The sequence below is a fragment of the Pichia kudriavzevii genome, chromosome 3 (assembly GCF_003054445.1).
Source record: "Pichia kudriavzevii chromosome 3, complete sequence".
NCBI classification, from domain to species: Eukaryota; Fungi; Ascomycota; class Pichiomycetes; order Pichiales; family Pichiaceae; genus Pichia; species Pichia kudriavzevii.
In genome coordinates, this window is record NC_042508.1 from 2,395,837 (window position 1) to 2,417,591 (window position 21,755).

General features: G+C 38.3%; 11 protein-coding genes across 11 annotated transcripts; 4 read left to right on the forward strand and 7 right to left on the reverse strand.

Moving 5' to 3' along the window:
• Positions 1-521: 521 nt before the first annotated feature.
• Positions 522-1,052, forward strand: C5L36_0C11090 (uncharacterized protein; the record flags this gene model as incomplete). The annotated part of the gene is made up of 1 exon (XM_029466821.1): positions 522-1,052. One exon carries the CDS (start codon positions 522-524, stop codon positions 1,050-1,052), a length of 531 nt encoding a protein of 176 aa, XP_029322681.1.
• A 372-nt stretch (positions 1,053-1,424) lies between these two features.
• On the forward strand, positions 1,425-2,366 carry C5L36_0C11100 (uncharacterized protein; the record flags this gene model as incomplete). Its single annotated transcript, XM_029466822.1, has 1 exon — positions 1,425-2,366. One exon carries the CDS (start codon positions 1,425-1,427, stop codon positions 2,364-2,366), a length of 942 nt encoding a protein of 313 aa, XP_029322682.1.
• Positions 2,367-2,414: 48 nt separating this feature from the next.
• Positions 2,415-3,839, reverse strand: C5L36_0C11110 (uncharacterized protein; the record flags this gene model as incomplete). Its single annotated transcript, XM_029466823.1, has 1 exon — positions 2,415-3,839. The coding sequence occupies one exon, from the start codon at positions 3,837-3,839 to the stop codon at positions 2,415-2,417; it is 1,425 nt and encodes a 474-aa protein (XP_029322683.1).
• A 439-nt stretch (positions 3,840-4,278) lies between these two features.
• On the forward strand, positions 4,279-6,429 carry C5L36_0C11120 (uncharacterized protein; the record flags this gene model as incomplete). The annotated part of the gene is made up of 1 exon (XM_029466824.1): positions 4,279-6,429. The coding sequence occupies one exon, from the start codon at positions 4,279-4,281 to the stop codon at positions 6,427-6,429; it is 2,151 nt and encodes a 716-aa protein (XP_029322684.1).
• Positions 6,430-6,702: 273 nt separating this feature from the next.
• C5L36_0C11130 (uncharacterized protein) lies at positions 6,703-9,345 on the forward strand (the record flags this gene model as incomplete). The annotated part of the gene is made up of 1 exon (XM_029466825.1): positions 6,703-9,345. One exon carries the CDS (start codon positions 6,703-6,705, stop codon positions 9,343-9,345), a length of 2,643 nt encoding a protein of 880 aa, XP_029322685.1.
• Positions 9,346-9,385: 40 nt separating this feature from the next.
• Positions 9,386-10,231, reverse strand: C5L36_0C11140 (uncharacterized protein; the record flags this gene model as incomplete). Its single annotated transcript, XM_029466826.1, has 1 exon — positions 9,386-10,231. The coding sequence occupies one exon, from the start codon at positions 10,229-10,231 to the stop codon at positions 9,386-9,388; it is 846 nt and encodes a 281-aa protein (XP_029322686.1).
• Positions 10,232-10,437: 206 nt separating this feature from the next.
• Positions 10,438-12,432, reverse strand: C5L36_0C11150 (uncharacterized protein; the record flags this gene model as incomplete). Its single annotated transcript, XM_029466827.1, has 1 exon — positions 10,438-12,432. One exon carries the CDS (start codon positions 12,430-12,432, stop codon positions 10,438-10,440), a length of 1,995 nt encoding a protein of 664 aa, XP_029322687.1.
• Positions 12,433-12,642: 210 nt separating this feature from the next.
• On the reverse strand, positions 12,643-16,581 carry C5L36_0C11160 (uncharacterized protein; the record flags this gene model as incomplete). The annotated part of the gene is made up of 1 exon (XM_029466828.1): positions 12,643-16,581. One exon carries the CDS (start codon positions 16,579-16,581, stop codon positions 12,643-12,645), a length of 3,939 nt encoding a protein of 1,312 aa, XP_029322688.1.
• Positions 16,582-16,704: 123 nt separating this feature from the next.
• Positions 16,705-17,778, reverse strand: C5L36_0C11170 (uncharacterized protein; the record flags this gene model as incomplete). The annotated part of the gene is made up of 1 exon (XM_029466829.1): positions 16,705-17,778. One exon carries the CDS (start codon positions 17,776-17,778, stop codon positions 16,705-16,707), a length of 1,074 nt encoding a protein of 357 aa, XP_029322689.1.
• A 252-nt stretch (positions 17,779-18,030) lies between these two features.
• On the reverse strand, positions 18,031-19,083 carry C5L36_0C11180 (uncharacterized protein; the record flags this gene model as incomplete). The annotated part of the gene is made up of 1 exon (XM_029466830.1): positions 18,031-19,083. One exon carries the CDS (start codon positions 19,081-19,083, stop codon positions 18,031-18,033), a length of 1,053 nt encoding a protein of 350 aa, XP_029322690.1.
• A 400-nt stretch (positions 19,084-19,483) lies between these two features.
• On the reverse strand, positions 19,484-20,860 carry C5L36_0C11190 (uncharacterized protein; the record flags this gene model as incomplete). Its single annotated transcript, XM_029466831.1, has 1 exon — positions 19,484-20,860. One exon carries the CDS (start codon positions 20,858-20,860, stop codon positions 19,484-19,486), a length of 1,377 nt encoding a protein of 458 aa, XP_029322691.1.
• Positions 20,861-21,755: the final 895 nt, after the last annotated feature.

Genomic DNA, 21,755 nt, shown 5'->3' on the forward strand with positions numbered 1-21,755 from the left:
GAATTTACATGCGCCACACATGCGTCGAGTTCGTCGACCCCCGAATTCTCGTAATCATCTACCCGACATTACTGTACACAGCCTCTGCTGGAAGTAAAAAAAAAAAAAATGCAATCCTCTTGTGCCCAATAGACATAGATATGCACGAACATGATCATAACGAATTCCCAGAGTCTTTTGCTATACTCAGAAGAAGAACCAATTTTTCGTTTTATCATAAAACATGTTTGCCCCTCTTTAACGGGCCCCCCTTCCATGTCCTCTTTTATAAAATTTTAGTTTACGTAAGCCGTTCTTACCATTAATCGATGAGCCGCTGCTGACACGCGCTTCTGAAATGGCAGATATAGTAATCAAAGGCTAGCGGCGCGTCGATTGGAGTCTTTTTTGATTTTTTTGTAAGCACCAACTTTTTATTAGGGAATTTAGATTGGCGAGTAGAAGACGATGGAATTGAGCTCAACATGTTTGGACCGAGACAGCTGGTATTCATATAGGAAGCGGTACTACCCAGGACAAACATGCTTGCACGTTCCGTTAGACCATGCTCTCTCTTGAAATCAACTGTTATTAGGTCTGCACCTGTTAGAGCCTATTCCGATCACCATGACAATCACGATGCCCACCATGAGGAACATGGTCATGGCCACGATCACGGTCATGAACTTGCAGAAAGCGAACCAATTATCAACAAAAACACAGGTATCTTTTTAGGTGCTGTTGCATCCATTGCAGGTTTTTATTACCTCAACAAATCTTATAAAGCCTCTCACGATGGTGCTGCACTGAATTCCATTATTAAAGATGTTGCGTCTCCATTGAACGATTTGAAGGAAAATTACAATGCCTACAGGGAAAGGGTTGCCAAACAAGCTGCTCTCCAAGAGATGATGATGTTCCCAAGCGAGAAGAAGACATACTCTAACTTGGTTACCAGAATCGATGAAGTTCCAGGTAGACTATGGGCAAGTGGATCAAACACCCAATTCAACGTCATCCACAACCATTCTGAACTTGCCCCAAGAAAGACCAAGGAATCTCCCTTCTACTAATGGTCTTGTTAATTCTCCGCCTATTCTCACCTCTATTTATTCATTCTCCTATAAATCATATTTATTATTAATCCGTTATTTTTGATTGAACCTGAACTGTATACACAAACTTGTACGCTAGCCGAGGCTGGAGCCCCTAATAGACATCGAGTCACGTGTTTTACACAGAGTAAACGTAGTGTTGTAGTCACGTGAAAACGTAAGAAGGAAGTGGGAGGGGGGGGGGGGGGTTGGTGGGTATTTCTTTTCATGTCTCCCCTGACAGAAGATACACGGATTTTTTTTTTTGGTTTCCATGTTTACATTTGAAGGAGCTTACTGATTTGTACTCTTCTGAATGCCTAAACTCCCAATAACTTGGTAAAGCTAACCATGGCTATTGTTGGAGCCTCCAAGTCGGAACTTTTGGACTGGATTAACGCCTCTTTTGCTGTCAACTACACCAAAATAGAGCAATGTGGTACCGGCGCCATTTATTGTCTAATCTTTGATGCCCTCTATCCAAACACAATCAATGTATCCCGGGTTCATAGGTCACCCCAAAGTGAATTTCAAACCATGTCTAATTATAAGTTGCTTCAACAAGGGTTTAATAAGGCTAAAATTACTAGGAATATCAATGTGGAGAAACTGACAAAATGTAGACTACAAGATAATCTAGAATTTCTTCAATGGTTCGGTAAGTTGTGGTGTGATCATCACAAAGACTTTTCCTTTTCCTCCTCTTCATCGAGACAATCCTCAAGACCTACATCTAGAAGAACAACTATAAATACTCCTAAACAATCCCTCGAAAGACCTCTTAGATCCGAACGATTAACAAAGCCAGATAAGAATGAACGTTCTGAGAGGGCATTTCCATCGACTTCGAGAATTTCCGAACAAAACAACAAGAGTGTTCAATATGAGAAGGAGATTCAGCTTTTGAGTTCTCAGTTGCAGGATATGACAAATCTAAAGAATGGATTAGAAATCGAGAGAAATTTCTACTTTAACAAATTGAGAGATATTGAAATTCTTTGTCAAAATATAAGTCAGACTTCTAACAAAGAGAATATATCAACGATGCAATTGATCAGTGATATAATGGATATTATGTACACCACGGAAGACGGTTTTCTTTTACCAGATGAAGAGGAAAACGATGATGTGGAAGGTCAAGATAGTGAATTACCCGAATTAAGTCCTCAAAATCATGATCGAAGTAATGAATTACTTGATCAGGATACATTGGATACAATCCAAACAGAAAAGTCTTTAGTAACACCGAATCAAACGCAAACTGATCATCTATTCGATGATGAAACTTTTTAATATTTTACTATTAAGGCTATACTATGCGTTTATAAATAGATAAACTGGTCAGCTTAACAGACGTCTGGATGCCAATGAAAAATCCAGTGATTTAGTAGACACTTTTCTCTCTATCGTATTAATTAACGGAATGTTCGAATAAATATGCTTCAGCCGTTCATGAAGTTCGTCTGAGTGATCAGGAGAAATGCAAATATTAAATCTGTGTCCGTCAAGGCATGCATTTCTTATATAAGCGCTGGTAGCTAACACAATATACTTTAACGTTGGAGGAGGCAATTTTGCAAAGCTTATAGTCGCCACACCAGGTTCAGCAAACGCATTACAGATTAAAATTCCTCTTAATTTTGACTCCTTAGAAAATGAAAAATCTTTGAATTTGATGTCGGTGTTTTCCTCTTCAATATAAAGCTCTAGTTCGTCTAGGAATTTGGGGATTTTCAACATGTTTGCATCATCGTTTGAGCTCGTGAAATCGTAAGGTATTGATAATCTTTTCAATGTTTCGGGTAGCCTATTACTCACCCAAAAGCAGTCATACGAATTGAAGTTTATTTGAACACTTGTAAGTTTATCTAATCCGGTTAGGTCTCCGAATGTATAATCGTCAATATCAATGAAAGTGTCGATTGTAAGTTCTCTCAAATTTTCACATTTTGATATCCAGGTGTACTGGAGATTCTCAGGGATATTGTCAGAGTCATCTGGCTCACATATAGTAATACTGTTAATCATATTGTAATCGATGTATTCTCCAATTTCAGATCCGTTTGAGGGGGATGCGTTTAAATAAAGCGAAACTATCAATTCATCAATCCAGATTATGTTATCCTTAATAAGCTCCAGTGTACCGACAATGTAATTCACGTATCCGGGTTCATTAAGAAAGTTACCCAGACTAAACTTAGTTTTAAACCTTATATTCTCAAGTTTGTTTTGGTGATTTTCCAATACAGAGCTGAAACATTTCGTATCATAAATATTATTTATTCCAAGACTTATTATCAAAGTCTTGGTGTAATCTTGGCTTTTGAAGTCATCAATCAATGACAAAATGTCAGATACTCTACTTGTTTGAACTTCCACTAGTTTTGAATATGTGGAGAATGGGACAAATTGTTGATCCCAATTTTGGAATATAATTCTACTAATCGTTATTTTTTGTAGTTCTAAAAGGGTATAAAGCTTGAAAAGAGACTTCCCATCATCAGAAGCTAAACCGAACGAATCCGCATTCTTACAAGCAACATCAAATACAATATGTTGTCTGTTTACAGTGATAATCAAATCGTTCAGTTCAACAAATCGTAAGAGTGGATCGGTTTTGACCCTATCGATGTTGTCCATCATAAAGCATATTAATTCGGACTTTGAGAATACACTCAAGAGGGCATCACTGACAAGTTCTTTTGACAAATCCGCTGGTAGCTTATATAATACTTTCACAACCTCTTCAAATTTTGCTCCTTTCATTGTCTAGTTATTTGTGTTATTTATGAGATTATTATTTTGAATGGGTGTCTGAATTAGCAGCATAAAAAAACTTTTGTTTAACCTCTTGTTAAATACTGAGCCACTTTTGTAAAATTTCAGTCGTATTTATTATTGAAGTGCAAGCTTGTATATAACGGTTTATGATAAATATGCCATTATATCAAGTATAGATGCTATTCTCTGTGCATATAGTCAGTTGGCAAGCTATTGGCGGACTACTAAAAAGACATTATCAAACAATTTTTCACGTTGTATAAACTATCGGAGCTATTCCTCCTGAGATATTCGACGCGCCAATTTTTGTCCGCAGTTACAAAATGGAGGTCAGTTTCTTCGTTAAAGTGGCAAAACTGTTTTAGGAATACCGAAGGTGTGCTTGTCCTCTAAACGTCAGAGTTGTCATCCAATCCTCAAAGTTATGCTGGCCTATTCACCGTTCAGCATGCTGATGATAAGGAATACTCCCTTTAAGCATGGTCTAAATTTATTTAGGACGACTATTCGTCGTCATACAACACAGCTTCAAATATCCAGGCAGTTTTCTGGGTTAAATCACCATACTTTATTCAGACACTCTAATAAATTATTCAATGAAAACCAACAGAAGAAGGACAAAGACGGAGAGAATTCAAGTGAAAATTCTAAGAAGGGATCTGGTGGCTCAAACCCTAATCCAATTCCGCCAAATTTCTTTAAAGATTGGATGCTTTATTCTTTGGGATTCACTTTTATATTCTCTCTGTTTAGTGCAATGACATCTAGTGAAATGTCTAGGGAACTGACGTTTCAAGAATTTCTTACTGGCTATCTTGAAAGAGGTTTGGTCCAAAAAATTGAAGTTATCAATAATTCATTTGCTAGAGCAGAGTTAATTTCCTCGGAAAATCCGAGATATGTAACCTTTACTATTGGGTCATTAGAGTTTTTTGAATCTGAAATAGACAAGGTGCAAGAGAAGTTAGAGATTCCCTTAAGCGAACGTATTCCTGTCACATATGAAAAAAGAACTAGTATTATCTCTTACATCATACCATTCATTCCAACTTTTATTCTCATTGGTGGTACCTTTTATTTGCTCAACCAGCTCAGGAAAAAGAGAGGTGGAAGTGGTGGCCCATTGGATCAAATTATGAATGTTGGTAAGTCCAAGGCTAAACTATTCAACCAAGAGACTGACATCAAGGTCAAGTTTGCTGATGTTGCAGGTTGTGATGAAGCAAAGGAAGAAATCATGGAATTTGTCAGCTTTTTAAAGAATCCCTCTAAGTATGAGCGTTTAGGTGCAAAGATCCCAAGAGGTGCCATCTTGTCAGGTCCTCCTGGTACCGGTAAAACTTTGCTAGCGAAGGCTACAGCAGGTGAGGCCGGTGTTCCATTTTTATCCGTCTCTGGTTCTGAGTTTGTTGAAATGTTTGTTGGTGTTGGTGCGTCTCGTGTTCGTGATTTGTTTAAAACAGCTAGGAAGATGGCTCCTTGTATTATATTTGTTGATGAAATCGATGCAATTGGAAGTGCAAGAGAAAAGAATCAAATGAGAGCCAATGACGAAAAGGAAGCTACTCTTAACCAACTTTTAGTTGAAATGGATGGCTTTAGCTCTACTGACCATGTTGTCATTCTAGCAGGTACCAACAGACCAGATATGTTGGATAAAGCTTTAATGAGACCAGGTAGATTTGATAGACATATCAATCTTGATAATCCTGATTTAGAAGGTAGAAAGGCAATTTATAAGGTTCATCTTGGTCCTTTGAAACTAAAGAGTGAAATCACCGATGAATTTGCTGGTAAACTAGCTGCTTTAACTCCTGGTTTTTCTGGTGCAGATATTGCTAACTGTTGTAATGAAGCTGCTTTGATTGCTGCGAGAGAAGATGCTGATTGTGTCGAAATCAAACATTTTGAAGCTGCAATTGAAAGAGTCATTGTTGGTTTAGAACAAAAGAGTAGAGTTTTATCACCTGAGGAGAAGAAAACCGTTGCTTACCATGAAGCTGGCCATGCTATCTGTGGTTGGTATTTGAAGTATGCTGATCCTTTGCTGAAGGTTAGTATAATTCCAAGGGGACAAGCCGCTTTAGGTTATGCTCAGTACTTGCCAGATGACCAATATCTAACAAGTGAAGAGCAATTTAAGCATCGTATGATAATGGCCCTAGGAGGCAGAGTTTCAGAAGAGTTGAATTTTCCAGATGTTACTACTGGAGCCGCAGATGATCTCCAGAAAGTCACCAAAATGGCAAATGCGATGGTATTGAAACTGGGTATGTCCAAGAAACTAGGCACTGTTGTTTTTGAACCAAAGGATACCAATATGCAAGTTCATAAGCCGTATAGTGAAGAAACTTGGGAAATTATAGATGCTGAGGTCCATAGAATAATAGACGAAGCTCATAGTAGATGTAAAAAACTTTTAACTGCCAAATTAGATGAAGTTGAAAAAGTTGCTCAAGAGTTGCTGTCTAAGGAAGTTATTACTAGAGAGGATATGATCAGATTACTTGGCCCTAGACCATTTGAAGAGAAAAACGAAGCTTTTAAAAAGTACTTGGACCCCCAAGAAAACTGATTATGGATGCATTGGCGAAGTTTGATTGCTTAATCAAATCTAACTTATATAAGATTATGGACGTGTATATAGTTTATTGTTTCGAATAGTTATTATCATATAAGTTGTGGATGAAACACGTAAAGTTCATGAAGACATTAGAATAAGCAGACAGAATGCAAAAAAAAAACGCTGCGCTTTGTTTACGTTTCTTCATCACTTGATTGTACTTTTTCGTAAGAATGTGTTGCAAGGATTTGCCTTGTTGTTGGAGTTCACTGGATTGGCTAACACATGATCGAAACTACAGATTTTGCATCTATTGAAGTTGACAAGGAAAATATTCAACCAATACCACAGGGTCGTTCAGCATTGAAACTGAAGGAATTAGTGACTGCCGACCAGGACAAACTGAATGCCACGCTTATAAAAGAACGAGCAGAATTTGAGAGTAAGTTGACACCCGAGACACTGGAAGAACTAGATGATCCATTAGAATTGTATTTGCAATATATAAAGTGGATACGAGAAAATTATCGAAACGGAAACACAAACGAATCGTGCTTAATTCAAGTTTTAGAAAGAGCTACTCATGATTTCAAAGATAATGACTATTATAAAAATGAAATAAGATATTTTAAGATCTGGCTAGAATATATTACTTATAGTGATCACCCTGGAGATGTGTTTAATTATCTCTTGAAAAAGAAAATTGGTGCCGAATTGGCATTGTTTTATGAAGAATACTCGCAGTTTTTCGAATTGAATGGTCAATATGACAAAGCACAGTCTATATTCGAACTGGGAATTTCAGTCAACGCTAGACCTAGTAAACGTCTAAAAAGGAACTACGATACTTTTCTGGAAAGAAGAAAGGAGAAAGGGACGACAGTTGCAAGCTACGTAGCGAAGGGCCTGTCGAATCCAGATGGTAAAGGTTTATTATTGCTAAATTCTTCAAAAAAGCCAAAAAAGAAAATGGAACTCTTCAGCGGCTCTAGTCTACAGGATAAAACCATCGATGATATAAGTGCTAAAAATCATCAAAACTTAGACAAAATTGAAAACAGTAGGAAAGAGAACAAGCTAGAACCGACAAAATGGAAAGGACAAACATTAAATGTCTCATCTTCCAAAACAAAAACAACACGTAAAATGGAAATATTTAGGGATAAGGATGCGCAATATCCAATTACCAAGAAAGTCCCACATGCGGATGGGAAACGTTATGAGACCCATGATTTTAACTTAGATCTTTTCATGCCGACAGCAAAGTCGAATAGTGCAATAAAATCGGAATCATTTTCCATGTTTGAAGTGTTACTTAAATTTTACAACATAAAGCCAGTTTCTGTGGAAAACAAAAGTGAATTTACTAAACGTTCTTCTTCTACTGCTTTTGAAACCCCACTTAATAAAAGAGTTAAGAACACATGTGTGGATCAGTCACCCAATGTACAAGACACTCCCCTATTGGAATATTTCAAGAGCTCGAAAGGTATATTTTCGATGATGGACGAAGACAAAAGTGCTGTGACAGAAGGAAAGGACAACTTTGAAAAGGAAGTAGTTGGACGCAAGACCACTTTCGGTGACATTCCTCGAACAGAAGAAAAGAATGAACTGATTGATGCTATAATTGGTGGTGCTTTTAGTGATATATTTACAGATAATACACTCACAAAAACCACAGAAAAAGAGCTTTTGAAGACCCCCATCAAAGAATCATCAATGAAAACATCACTAGAAAAAACTGAAACTCAAAATAATGATGATCTGACGAGCTCCCCATTTGTAGAGAATCCAGATGATTCTGGCTTTGAACTAGCAAAATCAACAATAATAGAGAACACGGTCGTGAACCCATACGATAGAGCGCTTAGAAAGGAGCTGGAAACAAAGATAGCCTCAAAGCTTTTCAGAAATGTAAATTTCAACAACTTTTCAAATAAAAAAATTCGCAAGCTACAATGTTTTAAAAGTATTTTCCAGCCTAAGGCGCCTGCAATCTATGGAAATAAACAAGCCTTAATAGAGCTCAACAATGTCACTTTTTGTATAACGCGAGAGCTAGGAAGCGGAGATTTATCACACATCTATTTAAGTGAATCCCTAGATGGTAAACTAATTGCCATGAAGGTCACAAGCCCTCCTGAGATTTGGGAACCATATATTATTTCAGCTATCAACCTCAGATCTAGGGATTTTATCAAAATTGAAGCATTCAATATGTATGAGGATGAATCCTATCTTCTCATACCATATTATGAACAGGGAAGCTTATCTGATATGATGAAATGTTTATCTAGATATAATTACCTGACAGGAAAGAATTTCATTGAAGAAACACTCATCATTTATTTGAGTATTCAACTACTTTCCAATGTGATAAAGTTACACAAACTCCAAATAGTTCATTGTGACTTGAAACTTGAAAAATGCATGCTTAATATCCAACGTTCATCGATTAAACCAACTTTTAATGACCTAGTTTTAACGGGCTATGAAAAATCAATTGACTTGACATTGTTCCCCATAGACACCAAGTTCAATTGTGAGAGCATGAATATTTCAGGGCAAAATTTGTCAGAAATTGTTGACAGTACTAACTGGAGGTATGAACCTGATTATATCGGGGTGGCAAATATTATACACTATTTGCTGTTTGGAAATACCTTGAAACTCCGTAAGCAAGGTCCTCATTTCCGGCTGGTCGAACCACTCAAGAAATATTGGCAACAAGACCTTTGGAATGAGTTGTTTGACGTGCTTATCAATCCTAAGATACACGGTCCTCCAGAAAGTATCATCTTAGAACTTGAGAGGCTCAAAGCCAAATTTCAGAACTGGTTTAATTTAACGGTTGATAAACGTCTGTTTATGAATAAATTACGTGATATATGTGGTATTTTGGAAACTCGTTTCAAAACGAAATGATTATATGATCCAAATATAGAAGTAGATCGCACAATGTTTGTCAAACCTCGGGTATGTTCCCATCCTTTTCCCACTCTCGGTATGCCTTATCCGGACATAAGCTTTTAAATTTTGCAGCGACACTTAGTTTGTAGGAAAAGTCGGTTCTAGAGATTAACGACTGAACCTCGCTGTCATCGAATGTATATTCGAAATGGGTACTGGTTTCCTTAGTTTTGACGCTATTTCTTTGACCTTCGCCCTCCATTTCTGATGACATTAAATTAAAGTTTTCTCTTTTTGAAGGTGAGGTGTCTTTTAAAGTAGTATTGACTGGTGTTTGGATCTCGGGCCTGTGTTGTTTACACATCCGTTGTTTAGTCTCGGAGCTTTTTCTAAATATTCTATGCATTCCTTTTGATATTAAAGAGAAAAAAAAGGACTTTTGCTTCTTATCGTGTTGGTCTGAGCTATCTCTTTGTCTCAGATTGCTCACATATGTAGACTTATTAACCGGTGAATTTGATTTGCTACCGGAGAAATTATAACGATCAGCTATTGGATTCTCTGGTTGATTTGAGTGAAGGTTGAAGATACCAAAATATTCAATTTTCTCCTGTGTGATGTTTTGAGTACCCGATGGATACACTATATATGAAGAAAGCACTTCATCAATTACTCTATGATTTTTTTCGGAAAACGGATCTTGCAGTGAATTTCTCATAAAGTGTTTGTTTTTATGGCTTAAAAGCGAAGTGGTACCAATGAAAACGTCTGAGGAAGACTCCGTCTTTAACTTTACATTCTTGAGACTATCAACATATGCCACATTTTCAATACTGGCTGGCGAGGCCAAACCTCGTTTGCTACACCTATCAGTCCTTTGTGTATGTTTCAATAATCCCATATGTGTAATAGTATAGAAAAATTAGAAATATATTATACAATGCTTTGAGAAAAAATTTAATGCCTTTTGAATAAGCTAAGATAAGACTTAAATAGTACTTGTGATATATGAGCTTCTCTCAACAGAATAAAAGCTCTATCTTTGTGTGGTTCTGTTTCGTAAGTCCTATTCTGTTGGTAGCAACCTGTATCTGCTGTACTTGAAGATCAGGTCCTTCCAAATAAGGTGCGAAATTTTTGTTTCAGTTTTTCAACTGGCCTTTCACTCTGAGCAAGTTCTGCTTCCTCTTCAGTAACAACCTTTTTGACGAGGAGGTTAAAGATGGACCCAAACGTTAAGGACATGATCGTCAATGTCAATATGATAACATTATAAGGCATAGAGAAATCTGGAGTAGGAAGAGTTAGGAGACCAGTTGTCGTACGCATTATATATTTCACGTTGTCAGGATGGTCCTTGTCAATCAAAGCAAACACAACTGGCTCTAACTCAAAGCCATGGTTAGCATCGGGCGGATACTCCGAGTATAGTAACATTGATTTATCAAAACTAAACGTAAATTTGAGTTTTGTCTTTGCTGGCGCTAGTATCCTCAGCTCTAAATGTGTTGGCGTAACTCTATCGACCGCAGGATGGTAAACAATTTCTTTGATATATTCCGACAATTCTTCATTCTGAACATTCAACAGTACAGATTCACCACTTTTATTTGTCACAGTTAATACCAAAGAATGTGTGTATAGTTTCACAAACCAGGGCAGAGCTTGGAAAATAACAATTACTTGGTCTCCTTCTGTGGGATTGAAGAAATCAAGTCGGAACCCACCACTTTCTTGAGAATACCCGGATAAGGATCTTGAAGCTCGAAAAGGAGGTTGTTCTATGTTATTGACTTTTGAGCTGTCATGAGTTTTAAAAGATACGTTGTATTCATCACTCGTCAACAGAGAAAAGCATAGTTTTTCATCCATGTAAAACTGATCTGGAGGTTGCAGGGATAAGTGTCCAATCTCCCAATTGTTTAGATCAATATCAAAACAAACGGTGGAAGGTTTTGATGCTACCAACGAACCACCCCTTATCACCTTCCCAAACAGATCAAGAAATGTAAAATCTAAGTCTGGTGATTCAACTAGGGGGAAACAGTTGTAAAGATCATGAATTCGACTAGGATCACACTTAAGTTCAGTACCTGGAGTTGGTTTAGGAATAGGGTATTTATTTTTGTCCTTAACCTTGGGTACGTTAAGAATCAAGTTGATAGCTTGTTTCAGAGACTGAGTACAATTATCTACCCCTCCATCCTCGCAGTTTGTTAAAATATCTATAGACATGGATGTCCATTCTGCATTGAACATTTTGTTCCCCGAGAGTAATGATGAAATTCCTTGTTTTCCCTTCGTTGGAAGTAACTTTAGGAACGGAGTTAAGTTTTCTGTGCATATTGGCTCTCTCGGCAATGCACTTCTAAAATGATACAGCTGACCAAGCAAGTTACTGTTTGTATCAATGTTGCTTTCTTTTTGAAAGAGTTGCTCTGGCTTGGTCGTCACAGCTGAATCGATAGAATTAAAAGATGCACAAAAAAGACCTGAAAGGGAATTGGCCAACTGGACCCAGTATTCGAATGCCTCATCTTCTGAATTCGCCTCAATAAATGCCCAAATCTCAACACCAGTACCACCGCTTAGATTTCCATTTGCAACAAGCTTCCCATTAAGGTCAGAATCATACCAACCGTGCCCAAATCTGAGATGTAGCTCCCTTGTATTGGTTGACTTGAGAATGGACCCCAATGCCTTGGGAAAAACATCATAATATGTAATCTCTTTAGAGGAAGGATACAATTCCGTAGTCCTGCTAGCTTCAAAATTAAACGACATCAGGATATTACCGCCTTGCAAAGGCTTTATCTCCAAATGTTCAGTATTTGGATACTTTTTGCCATCGTAATCATATTTTGCAGATAAAGGCAAAGTCTTTGGTTCAGACTGGTCAACTTCTTCTTGATTTGTATCCAATGTACTAGTTTGGACCAAGTGTGAACTTTCTATGATGTCGGATTGTTCCTCGGGCAAACAATTCCTACTTCCTGTGACGTGTTCAGAATATGCAATTGTTCCTTCATCGCTACTTGCAAACTCCGTACCAATAACATGAACCACCAATGGTAAAATCCAATACAGGTATTCAAGCTTCATTGAGGCCACAATGCGACTGTTTACTGTCCAGAGAACACCACCTTAGGTTTGAATCAAAGAGGGTGTGCAGGTATTGAAATTCATGTACTTTCACAATTGCAGTTGTCAACAACTCTTTTTTTCTTCAGCTCGCGTGCCCGTGGTGAGGAAGTTTGGAAAGTCTAACATACAGAAACGTTTATATATGAACTATAGAACATTACAAAATTGTTATTTTCTTGCTAAACTTTTTATACTCAATTTTGTTAGTCTTACCTTCAAAAGTGACCAGCTAATGAATCTCTGTAGAACAATTATCACCGAGAAAAGAACAAAATACAAAGTCTTATCCACTTTAAGGTCATACAACTCTAGAACGTCAGCACCTGTACTAAACAAACATTTCCCATCAGGAAGAGCTTCTGATTTGGAGCACGTGAGTTTCAAAGAATCGGTGAACACTTCGTTGGCAACAAGCATTACGCAATAGTGTAATGGTGAAACGTAATTAATTGCTTTTAAAAATTTGTCCAAATTCATCGACAACAACCCCGACATACAAACTCCAATTGAACAGAAAACAGATATAATATTCATGGCGAAACCTGGATGGTCGATTATTGTGTTGAAAGAGATACCTAGTGATTCTCCTGCATTCACAACCATAAAAGTTCCGTAGAAAATTGTGAAGAAAATACCAGCTTTGATTTGTAGACCAATAACAAAAACAACAAAAATGGCAAATATAAGACACGCTATTATCTCAAAAGGCAATTCTATTAGAAGGTAGCTGAAAAAGAAAGAATTCGAGCCAACAGCATCATCAGCATATTCAATGTAAAAGTAATCTCTTTCCTGTGGGTAAGATGACATATTATTTAACATGCCTGTAAAATATAGTGACGTAAATTGTTGGATCAACCCGAATCTATCCTGTATGCTCCTTGTGTTGTGTTTCAACCTAGAGAAAAATAGCATCAATATTATACCCATCCCCAAGACCTGAGTTGATCTAGCAACCAAAATGTTCTTATCACGAACTAACCCTGTCCATTGCCTAGATGTGATGACAGAGAATCCGATAAAAAAACCTGCTCTTTGTTTAATAATTGCCTTGAACGACTTTTCGACATCTTTTTCAGTCTCCAAAAGAATTGCCTTTTCACCAACTTCTGAAAATTCACGTGTATTCCATGCCTCCAATATATGTCTTACTCGTGCTTTGGTTTTTATTTCGATTGTTTCGTTAGAGGTATTGTACGAGATCAGGTCAATCACAAAGTCGGCCAAGTTTGTGTAAATCGGTATTGGGTATCCCAAGCTGCTAAAATGTGGGATCAAGTCTCTCTCGGGACCATTGAAGGCAACCTTACCTCCCTTGGCTAGTAAGAGAATAGAAGCAAAGTATGATAATGTCCGCGGTTGATGGATTGTCATTATAATCGTGGTTCCATGTTGTGTTAGTTTCTTTAAACACTCGATAATGGAAGCAGCGGTAAACGAGTCGAGGCCTGAAGTTGGTTCATCCAAGAATAGAATCTTCGGAGATGCTATTAGCTGAATTGCAATTGATAAACGACGCTTCTCTCCTCCGGATATACCTTTTAGTAACTCGTTGCCTACAATGGTGTTTGCACAGTCTCTCAGTCCCATTTTAAGGATAATATCATCAACTATCATATTCTGCTGCACAACTGATATGTTGCTCCTTGATAGCCTTAAACGAGCTGCATACCTCAGAGTTTCCCTAACGGTGATTCCAGACAATAAGTGATCATCTTCTTGCACAACATACGAGCAAACGGGTTTCACGATGTTGCAGTCTCTAATCCTAAAACTGTTTAAATATATCTCCCCAGTAGATGTATACTGAGTAAAGTAATTTGAGGAAAGTCTTCCACTCAGAAGGTTTAATAGTGAGGTTTTCCCTGAACCAGAAGGACCCATAATAGCATTCAATTCTCCCGGAATGAAATCAGCATTCACATTATCTAATATAAGCTTGTTGGACTTTTTCAATCTGTTTTCAACAGTTAGGCCAACGTTTCTTATTGATACACATATATAATTAGAGTGTGGGTCCAGATAGTCGGTACTCGTGTTTCCATTAGTTATGTCATTCAGTTTTTCGTCGTAATCAACAGAGTTATCAATGGTATCTGAGTTTTTAATCTCCTTCCCCATTGCCATGTCTAAAGGTTTCACATAAAAAATAATACCAGCCAAAAGGTAATATCCAATAGCAAATGCTAACACAACGCAGATAGGAAGTGCGTTCCAATGTTCCCAAAATCCTAAATTCTGCATAATATATGAACCTGTATATTGATAGCATAGGTTTTGCACGTTTGGATTATCCTTATTCTCTTTATAACAATCGCTAATAAAATCAGAAAATTGGTTACTTGCAAGGTATCCATATGAGTACCAAAGATAAGCAACATATTTACACCACCGAACATAAACTGGCATCTGAGTAGCGTTAACAAACATACCATTTGTCATAGACTGGAAGGTAAAGTTCAGGTTTCCTACCAAGGTTGCTATTGGAACGTCTCTGCTAATCGAAGCGGCAAGAGTTGCAAAAGACATTGTATTTAAATTGAAGATTAGAATACCAGCAAAGTACTTGAAGAAATACTTTGCCGAGTCTGTTCTTAAGCCATACATAAAGTAGGTTGTAACTGAAAACAACAGCGGTATCCAAAAGTCTTCAGTCATAAATTTAGATATCCTCCTCGCAATTAAAAATCCATGAACCGAGACACAGTCCTCCATTCTTTCCCTGTCAAAAAACTTCAAATCAAATTGACAAAGTCGGTAGGTTTCGTATAGCATAAATAAATAGCATTGTAAGGATGAAGAGCTGTACAAAGCTGCCTCCATAGTTCTCACACCAGTAAGTGACGAATCCGGTTTGAAAAAGATCCATCCACACAATAGACCTAAAAATAATGCTTCAAAAAGAATAGAAAACCAACCAAATGGGTCCCTTCTTTGTAGGGTCAAATTTCTCCTAATCAATATGTTGACTTCTCTTAAGAATGGAGCTCTCCCCACTTGCTGAAAAATCTCAGTCTCTGTGACATCATCTGAAAACCGTAGTTCTTTCCCTTTTATTTTTGCAATACCAGTCATAATTTTTTCCCATTCAGCTGTTATCAGATCTACTCTTTTCATAGATTCAATCTCTTGTGCCCTGGTACGAGTATCTATACTTGTGATATCAACATAGTAGTCAACAGGATTTACCATAACCTTGGGCAAGGGGAAGCCTAGAGATTCAAAGTGTTCTTCAATGTTTGTGAAAGAATCTCCATAACATAGTTTACCCTTAGATAAAATCAAAACAACATCAAATAATTTGAATATATCTGCTCTTGGTTGATGTATACTCATTATAATTGTTTTATTTAATCGCTTTGCTAGATGATGTAACGATTTGCAGAGCAAATAGGCATTATAGTTGTCTAGTCCAGTTGTTGGTTCATCAAGGAATAATACAGAAGGATTTGAAATCAGTTGCAAGCCAACACTCAATCTCCGCCGTTCACCACCACTCAGCCCCTTATTTTTATTATGGCCGACTAAAGTATCTTTACACTCTTTCAAGCCCAAAATCAAAATAATCTCATGAACTAGGTTACGACGCTGCTGCCAAGAAGTCAATTTGGGTAACTTCAACTCGGCAGAATACATCAGCGTTTCAAAACATGTTAGGGTCGGTATCAAGATGTCTTGCTGGATGACATATGCGTGCCTGTAATGTTTCAGATCGGTGTCCTGGTTGTAGAGAATAGATCCTTTCTGGGATATTGTATTGACATTAAACTTTCGATTAGCTAGTGCATTCAATAGTGTGGTTTTCCCCGACCCACTTCCGCCAACTATACAGGTCAAGGAATTAGGTGGAACGTCAAAGGACATTGGATAAAGTAAAGTTTTCGTAGACTCACTAGATTCAACGTCGACCTTTTGGAAGCATTTTCTGCATGTCTGGAATAATCTGTTGCTTGTGGCCGAAAGATTAGATTGTATCGATAGGTCTCTTACTCTTATATACACTTTTTTTGTGGGGGTGAAGGATAAATTTTCGTCTACCGTTTCCAAATAGTCTGGTGACTCTACCAGAGAATACTCACTTACGGATAGGTCTTGAGCTTTTTCCATCAAGGAATACTCTTTTGAGGGGTGGCTTGGTGTGGTTTGTCGTTGTTAAGGGTACATATATTTACAATTATACAGGGCCCATGGAAAAGGATTCGCAAATTTCTGAATCTGCGTCAGATGCTGTCACAGTGACGGCTGCTTTGTTTTGTTTGAATATTTTTTCTCCAGCAAAGAAATGGTGTCGTCCACCTCATCTTTGTCTTCCTCCTCTTCTTCTTCTTCTTCCTCTTTTTTTGGAGGTTCTGCTCTTCTAGGATTTAACCTTTCCTTCCTCACTGCACTCTCACCATATTCCTCCAATGGTTTAGTATCGACGCTGTTAACAGTGGAAGTTCCAGAAGAGATGATTTGTGATGACTTTTGCAATTTCGGTTGCCCCTCCCGTTTATTAATAAGGCGCTCAGCCCTCTCGAGTTTCATTTTAGTCGCAAGGGCACTCCCCCGGAGTTTGATCATTTCATCTTCTTTGTCAGAGACCGTTTTGCTAAGTTTTGAATTGTCGAATCGGAGCTGTTTTAGCCGTTGGTCTTTCTCCTGATTTTCGCTTTCTAGACGAGCAACTGCAGCCTTCAGCTTTTCCACCTCAGCCTTTTCGAGCTTTCTTTCATTGGATTCATTCTGTAGTTTCCCCTTGTACTCCTGATTGGCCTTCTTGAGCAACTTTACCTCATCCAATAAATCGCAATAACTAGAGTATACCTTCTTGTTTGTGGATTTTAGCTTTTCGTAATTTCTTTCCAACTCCTCCTTATCAAGTAATAGTTTTGAGTACCTCTTTTTGAAACTTACCTCTTCAAATTTTTCAATGAATTGAAGAAGGTAGGCATTGTTCCGCTCTAAACGCATGCAGTAACTGATGAGTTCGTCGTCGCTGTTCCGTAATTCATGTTCAATATTTTGTTCACTATAAGCTTCGGGTATGTAGTTTCGGCGTTCTTCACGGTATGGAGCTCGGGTGTTTCCCCATCTCTCTGTTTCCTCGTGCATCAATCGTAGGGTGTCTTCGATGCCTTCTTTCTCCTCGCTTGGAATATAGTCTTTATCGTCATCTAAACAATGCCTTATTCGATGGTGAATTCGTTCCAATTCTTCATCACACAGATAAATATCATCGTCGATCTGTTCTATGTAATCGGCTTTCTCCGGCGAATTAGAATGGTTTAAACCATCTATCCATTTCCCAAGACCTTTGAGCATGTACCTATACTTAGTGATTATCTGCTTCAATTCTACACTCAAGAGGGACAAGTATCACATGTAAAAGAAACACGAAACGCGCTTCATTTTCATGAAAACACTGCTTAAAGAGAAGGGAAACATTGTCGAAATTAGTAGTGAAGGAGAAACTGTTCTATAGAAGACTACAAGGCAATACTGAGACTCTTTAAATATTCAGGAAGCAACAATGTATTCCTCGGCAATGTTTTGCCTGTTTTGATTTATAGGGAATCAATAATTCCAGCCGTAAGTGGACTTCAACCTGTTGGTCAAATGTTGGCCAGCAGTTTGTGCGACACCGTGCTTTTCCATGTACTCACTTGCACCTCTCCCCTTGAGTTTCGAGATAATCTTGCTAGGAACGGGCTCTAGTAGAGTGTCGTCCCCCGGATGTGCAAAAAGCACGATAGAGTATCTATCCTTGCCCTGATCGAGCAATTCCTTAGGAAACCTGACCCTATGAATGGTTGATTTCAAATAACCGTTTGTCCAATAACAGAGTTGGTCGCCAATGTTAACAATCAAAGGTGCGGCTTCATTGGAAGCAGCATACTTAGGAGACGTTGGGACATAGGGGACCTCTTCCCATCGCTTATTCACTTGTGAGTACAACTGCAAACCAGATTCCTCTTTTTTTTGGAACAACATTGTGATTGTGCCGTAATCGGTATGAGCACCAGCGACATTCAACTCTTTATGTTTCGCCTTCTCCTCCTCCGTGGAGCCTGGTTGAACAGGACTTGGATAACGCAGGAATCGAAACGTGGTACCGGAAAAGTGATCATCATGGTGTCTTTCGACAAACCAATCGTGGTCTATACCGTTGGAAGTTTCAATTTCCAAACCTTCCGCTAACAATCTTAACGAACGTTTCAAACAATTCCTCAGCTTACAAACAGTAGCAGATATCACATCAATTTTGTCTTCCCAGAATTCAGGAATTTGCTGGTTTGGTATACCTGTTCTCAAGTTGAAATTTGCAAAATTAAAACCTTCCTTGGGGTCTCCAAACCCACGCTGTAGGTCATTTTCTTCCAAATTTTCAATACCAAACGCAGTATAACCGGTATTGTCTAGTTGGATAGGACACCTATTCTTCACGTCAAGAGACTGTTTGAAATAGTCGTGGGAGTATTCGAAAAGTTGATTCACTTCCTCTTCGGTGATTCCATGGCCTTCAAACATGAGGAATCCCTGGGTGGAACTGGCATGAACAATTTTCTCGGCATTCTTCTTGGAGATGTCGTTCAAATCTATGATTTCTAACTTCGTCTGGTCCATCATTGGCTAAAGAATAGGATGAACGAGAAGTTTCTTTACTCTACAGACGAAAAGAGAAAAGAGAATGCTCTTTCAGGAAAACATAGATACTTATAGAATAAGAAAAAGTTTGTATATGAGTAGAAGTCAAAAGCTTAATCGCTATCTCTCCAACTTGCAATTATAATAATGCGCTGACAATTTCCACTTCTTTGCAGAGCTAATCGGAAGATTTCGTTCAGAGGCATCGACACTTCCCGTCGGAAAGCTACTTGACTCCATCAACAAAAATTACCCCTTGTTAAGATAGCCCTGTCATGGTGATCGACGCAAGAGTCAAGTTCTACAATAAATAATTGATAATAATAATTAGTGTAAGAAATAGTTATAAAAAGTATAAAGGAATTAAACTATATGGCTATACTTATTTCTTTGCAGCCTTAGCAGCAGACTTGGTGACCTTACCTGCCTTGTCGACCTTTTCAACGGACTTGATAACACCGACAGCAACAGTTTGTCTCATATCTCTGACTGCGAATCTACCTAATGGTGGATATTCAGTGAAAGCTTCAACACACATTGGCTTGGTTGGGACCATCTTGACGATAGCTGCATCACCAGACTTGACAGACTTTGGATGGTCTTCAACAGACTTACCAGTTCTTCTGTCAATCTTTTCGATTAATTCGTCGAACTTACATGCAATGTGGGCAGTGTGACAATCCAAGACTGGAGAGTAACCAGCGGAAATTTGACCAGGGTGGTTCAAGACAATGACTTGAGCATTGAAAGAAGCTGCACCCATTGGTGGGTCGTTCTTGGAGTCACCACAAACGTTACCTCTCTTGATATCCTTGACAGAAACGTTCTTAACGTTGAAACCAACGTTATCACCTGGAACACCTTGTTCTAATTGTTCATGGTGCATTTCAACGGACTTGACTTCGGTGGTAACACCTGCTGGAGCAAAAGTGACAACCATACCTGGCTTAATGACACCGGTTTCGACTCTACCGACTGGCACAGTACCAATACCACCAATCTTGTAAACATCTTGTAATGGTAATCTTAATGGCTTTTCGGTTGGTCTGACAGGTGGTTCAATAGCATCGATTGCTTCTAATAAGGTCTTACCCTTAACAACACCTGCCTTGGTTTCCTTAGTCCAACCCTTGTACCATGGACAGTTGGTGGATGCTTCAATCATGTTGTCACCATTCCAACCAGAAATTGGAACGAATGGAACAGTCTTTGGGTTGTAACCAACCTTCTTGATGAAGTTTTGGGTTTCCTTGACAATTTCTTCAAATCTGTTTTCATCCCACTTAACGGAATCCATCTTGTTAATAGCAACAATCAATTGTCTAACACCTAAGGTGAAAGCCAATAGAGCGTGTTCTCTAGTTTGACCATCCTTGGAGATACCAGCTTCGAATTCACCGACACCACCAGCAATAATCAAAATAGCACAATCAGCTTGAGAAGTACCGGTAATCATGTTCTTGATGAAATCTCTGTGACCTGGAGCATCAATAACGGTAACGTGGTACTTTGGAGTTTCGAACTTCCATAAAGCAATATCAATAGTGATACCTCTTTCTCTTTCTGCCTTTAACTTGTCCAAGACCCAAGCGTACTTGAAAGAACCCTTACCTAATTCTGCTGCTTCCTTTTCAAACTTTTCAATGGTTCTCTTGTCAATACCACCACACTTGTAAATTAAGTGACCGGTGGTAGTAGACTTACCAGAATCGACGTGACCAATAACGACGACGTTAACGTGTTGCTTCTCCTTACCCATTGTGATATATAAGTTAGATTTGTCTGTTGAAGGAAAAAGTAAAAAAAAGTTGAAAAGAAAAGGTAAAGAAAAGAAGAAGAAAAGTGCAGAAACTAGGATATATACTCACACTCGAGTGGCAACAACCTCGTGCCAATTATTGCACTCAATTTCCTCGCCACCAAGAAAATTTTTCATCATTTTCGCATTTCCGCACCATTTCATTTTTATCCTTTCTTCAAGAAACTGCGCGTCTCTGCCATTTTAAAAGTACGTGACCTCGCTCCTCTGCGAGGTGTCCGGGGTAGTCGACCCCTGAAAGGACCTTCAGAGGTGGCGCAGTGCAGTTGAGAGGTGGGAGTGGCGCATGCGTTTTGAGGGCATTTTTCACTCCTCTGATGGGGAATTATGGACAAAGAGGTTGTTTACAGAATTGGGATTGTCTGCTTACATTGCTGGTCAGATGTATCTCTTCTCAGAAATTCAATAGAAGGTAATTGTCCAAGCCCGTATGCGGTCATTGCAGACCCATTGAACCCATATGAGGCTTGTAGAGCTCTTCATTGGCTTTCTAGTGTTTATGCTTCACAGAGGGTGAAACAGTTTTCATGATGTTTCAAATACCTTCTATGCAGGTGACCCAAAACACATCTACGTAACTGGGGTTGCTATTCATCTGAAAAATGTGGAAAGTAGCTTTTATAGTATAGCTTTCGAAGGTAAAAAAAAATAAAAACATAACTCTTCTTTTTTTCTGTTGAAAAACTGGCTAAACCTAAAAGTTTGCAGAAATGGCTGTTTTTTTCTTGATGTAAAATCGTCATCTCTTCTTTATGTGTATATTCTATACATGTGAAGGAATGGCTCTGTAGTTGCAGTCAATGGCAGAACAAATAGAGTACTCTTTTGGTGGATT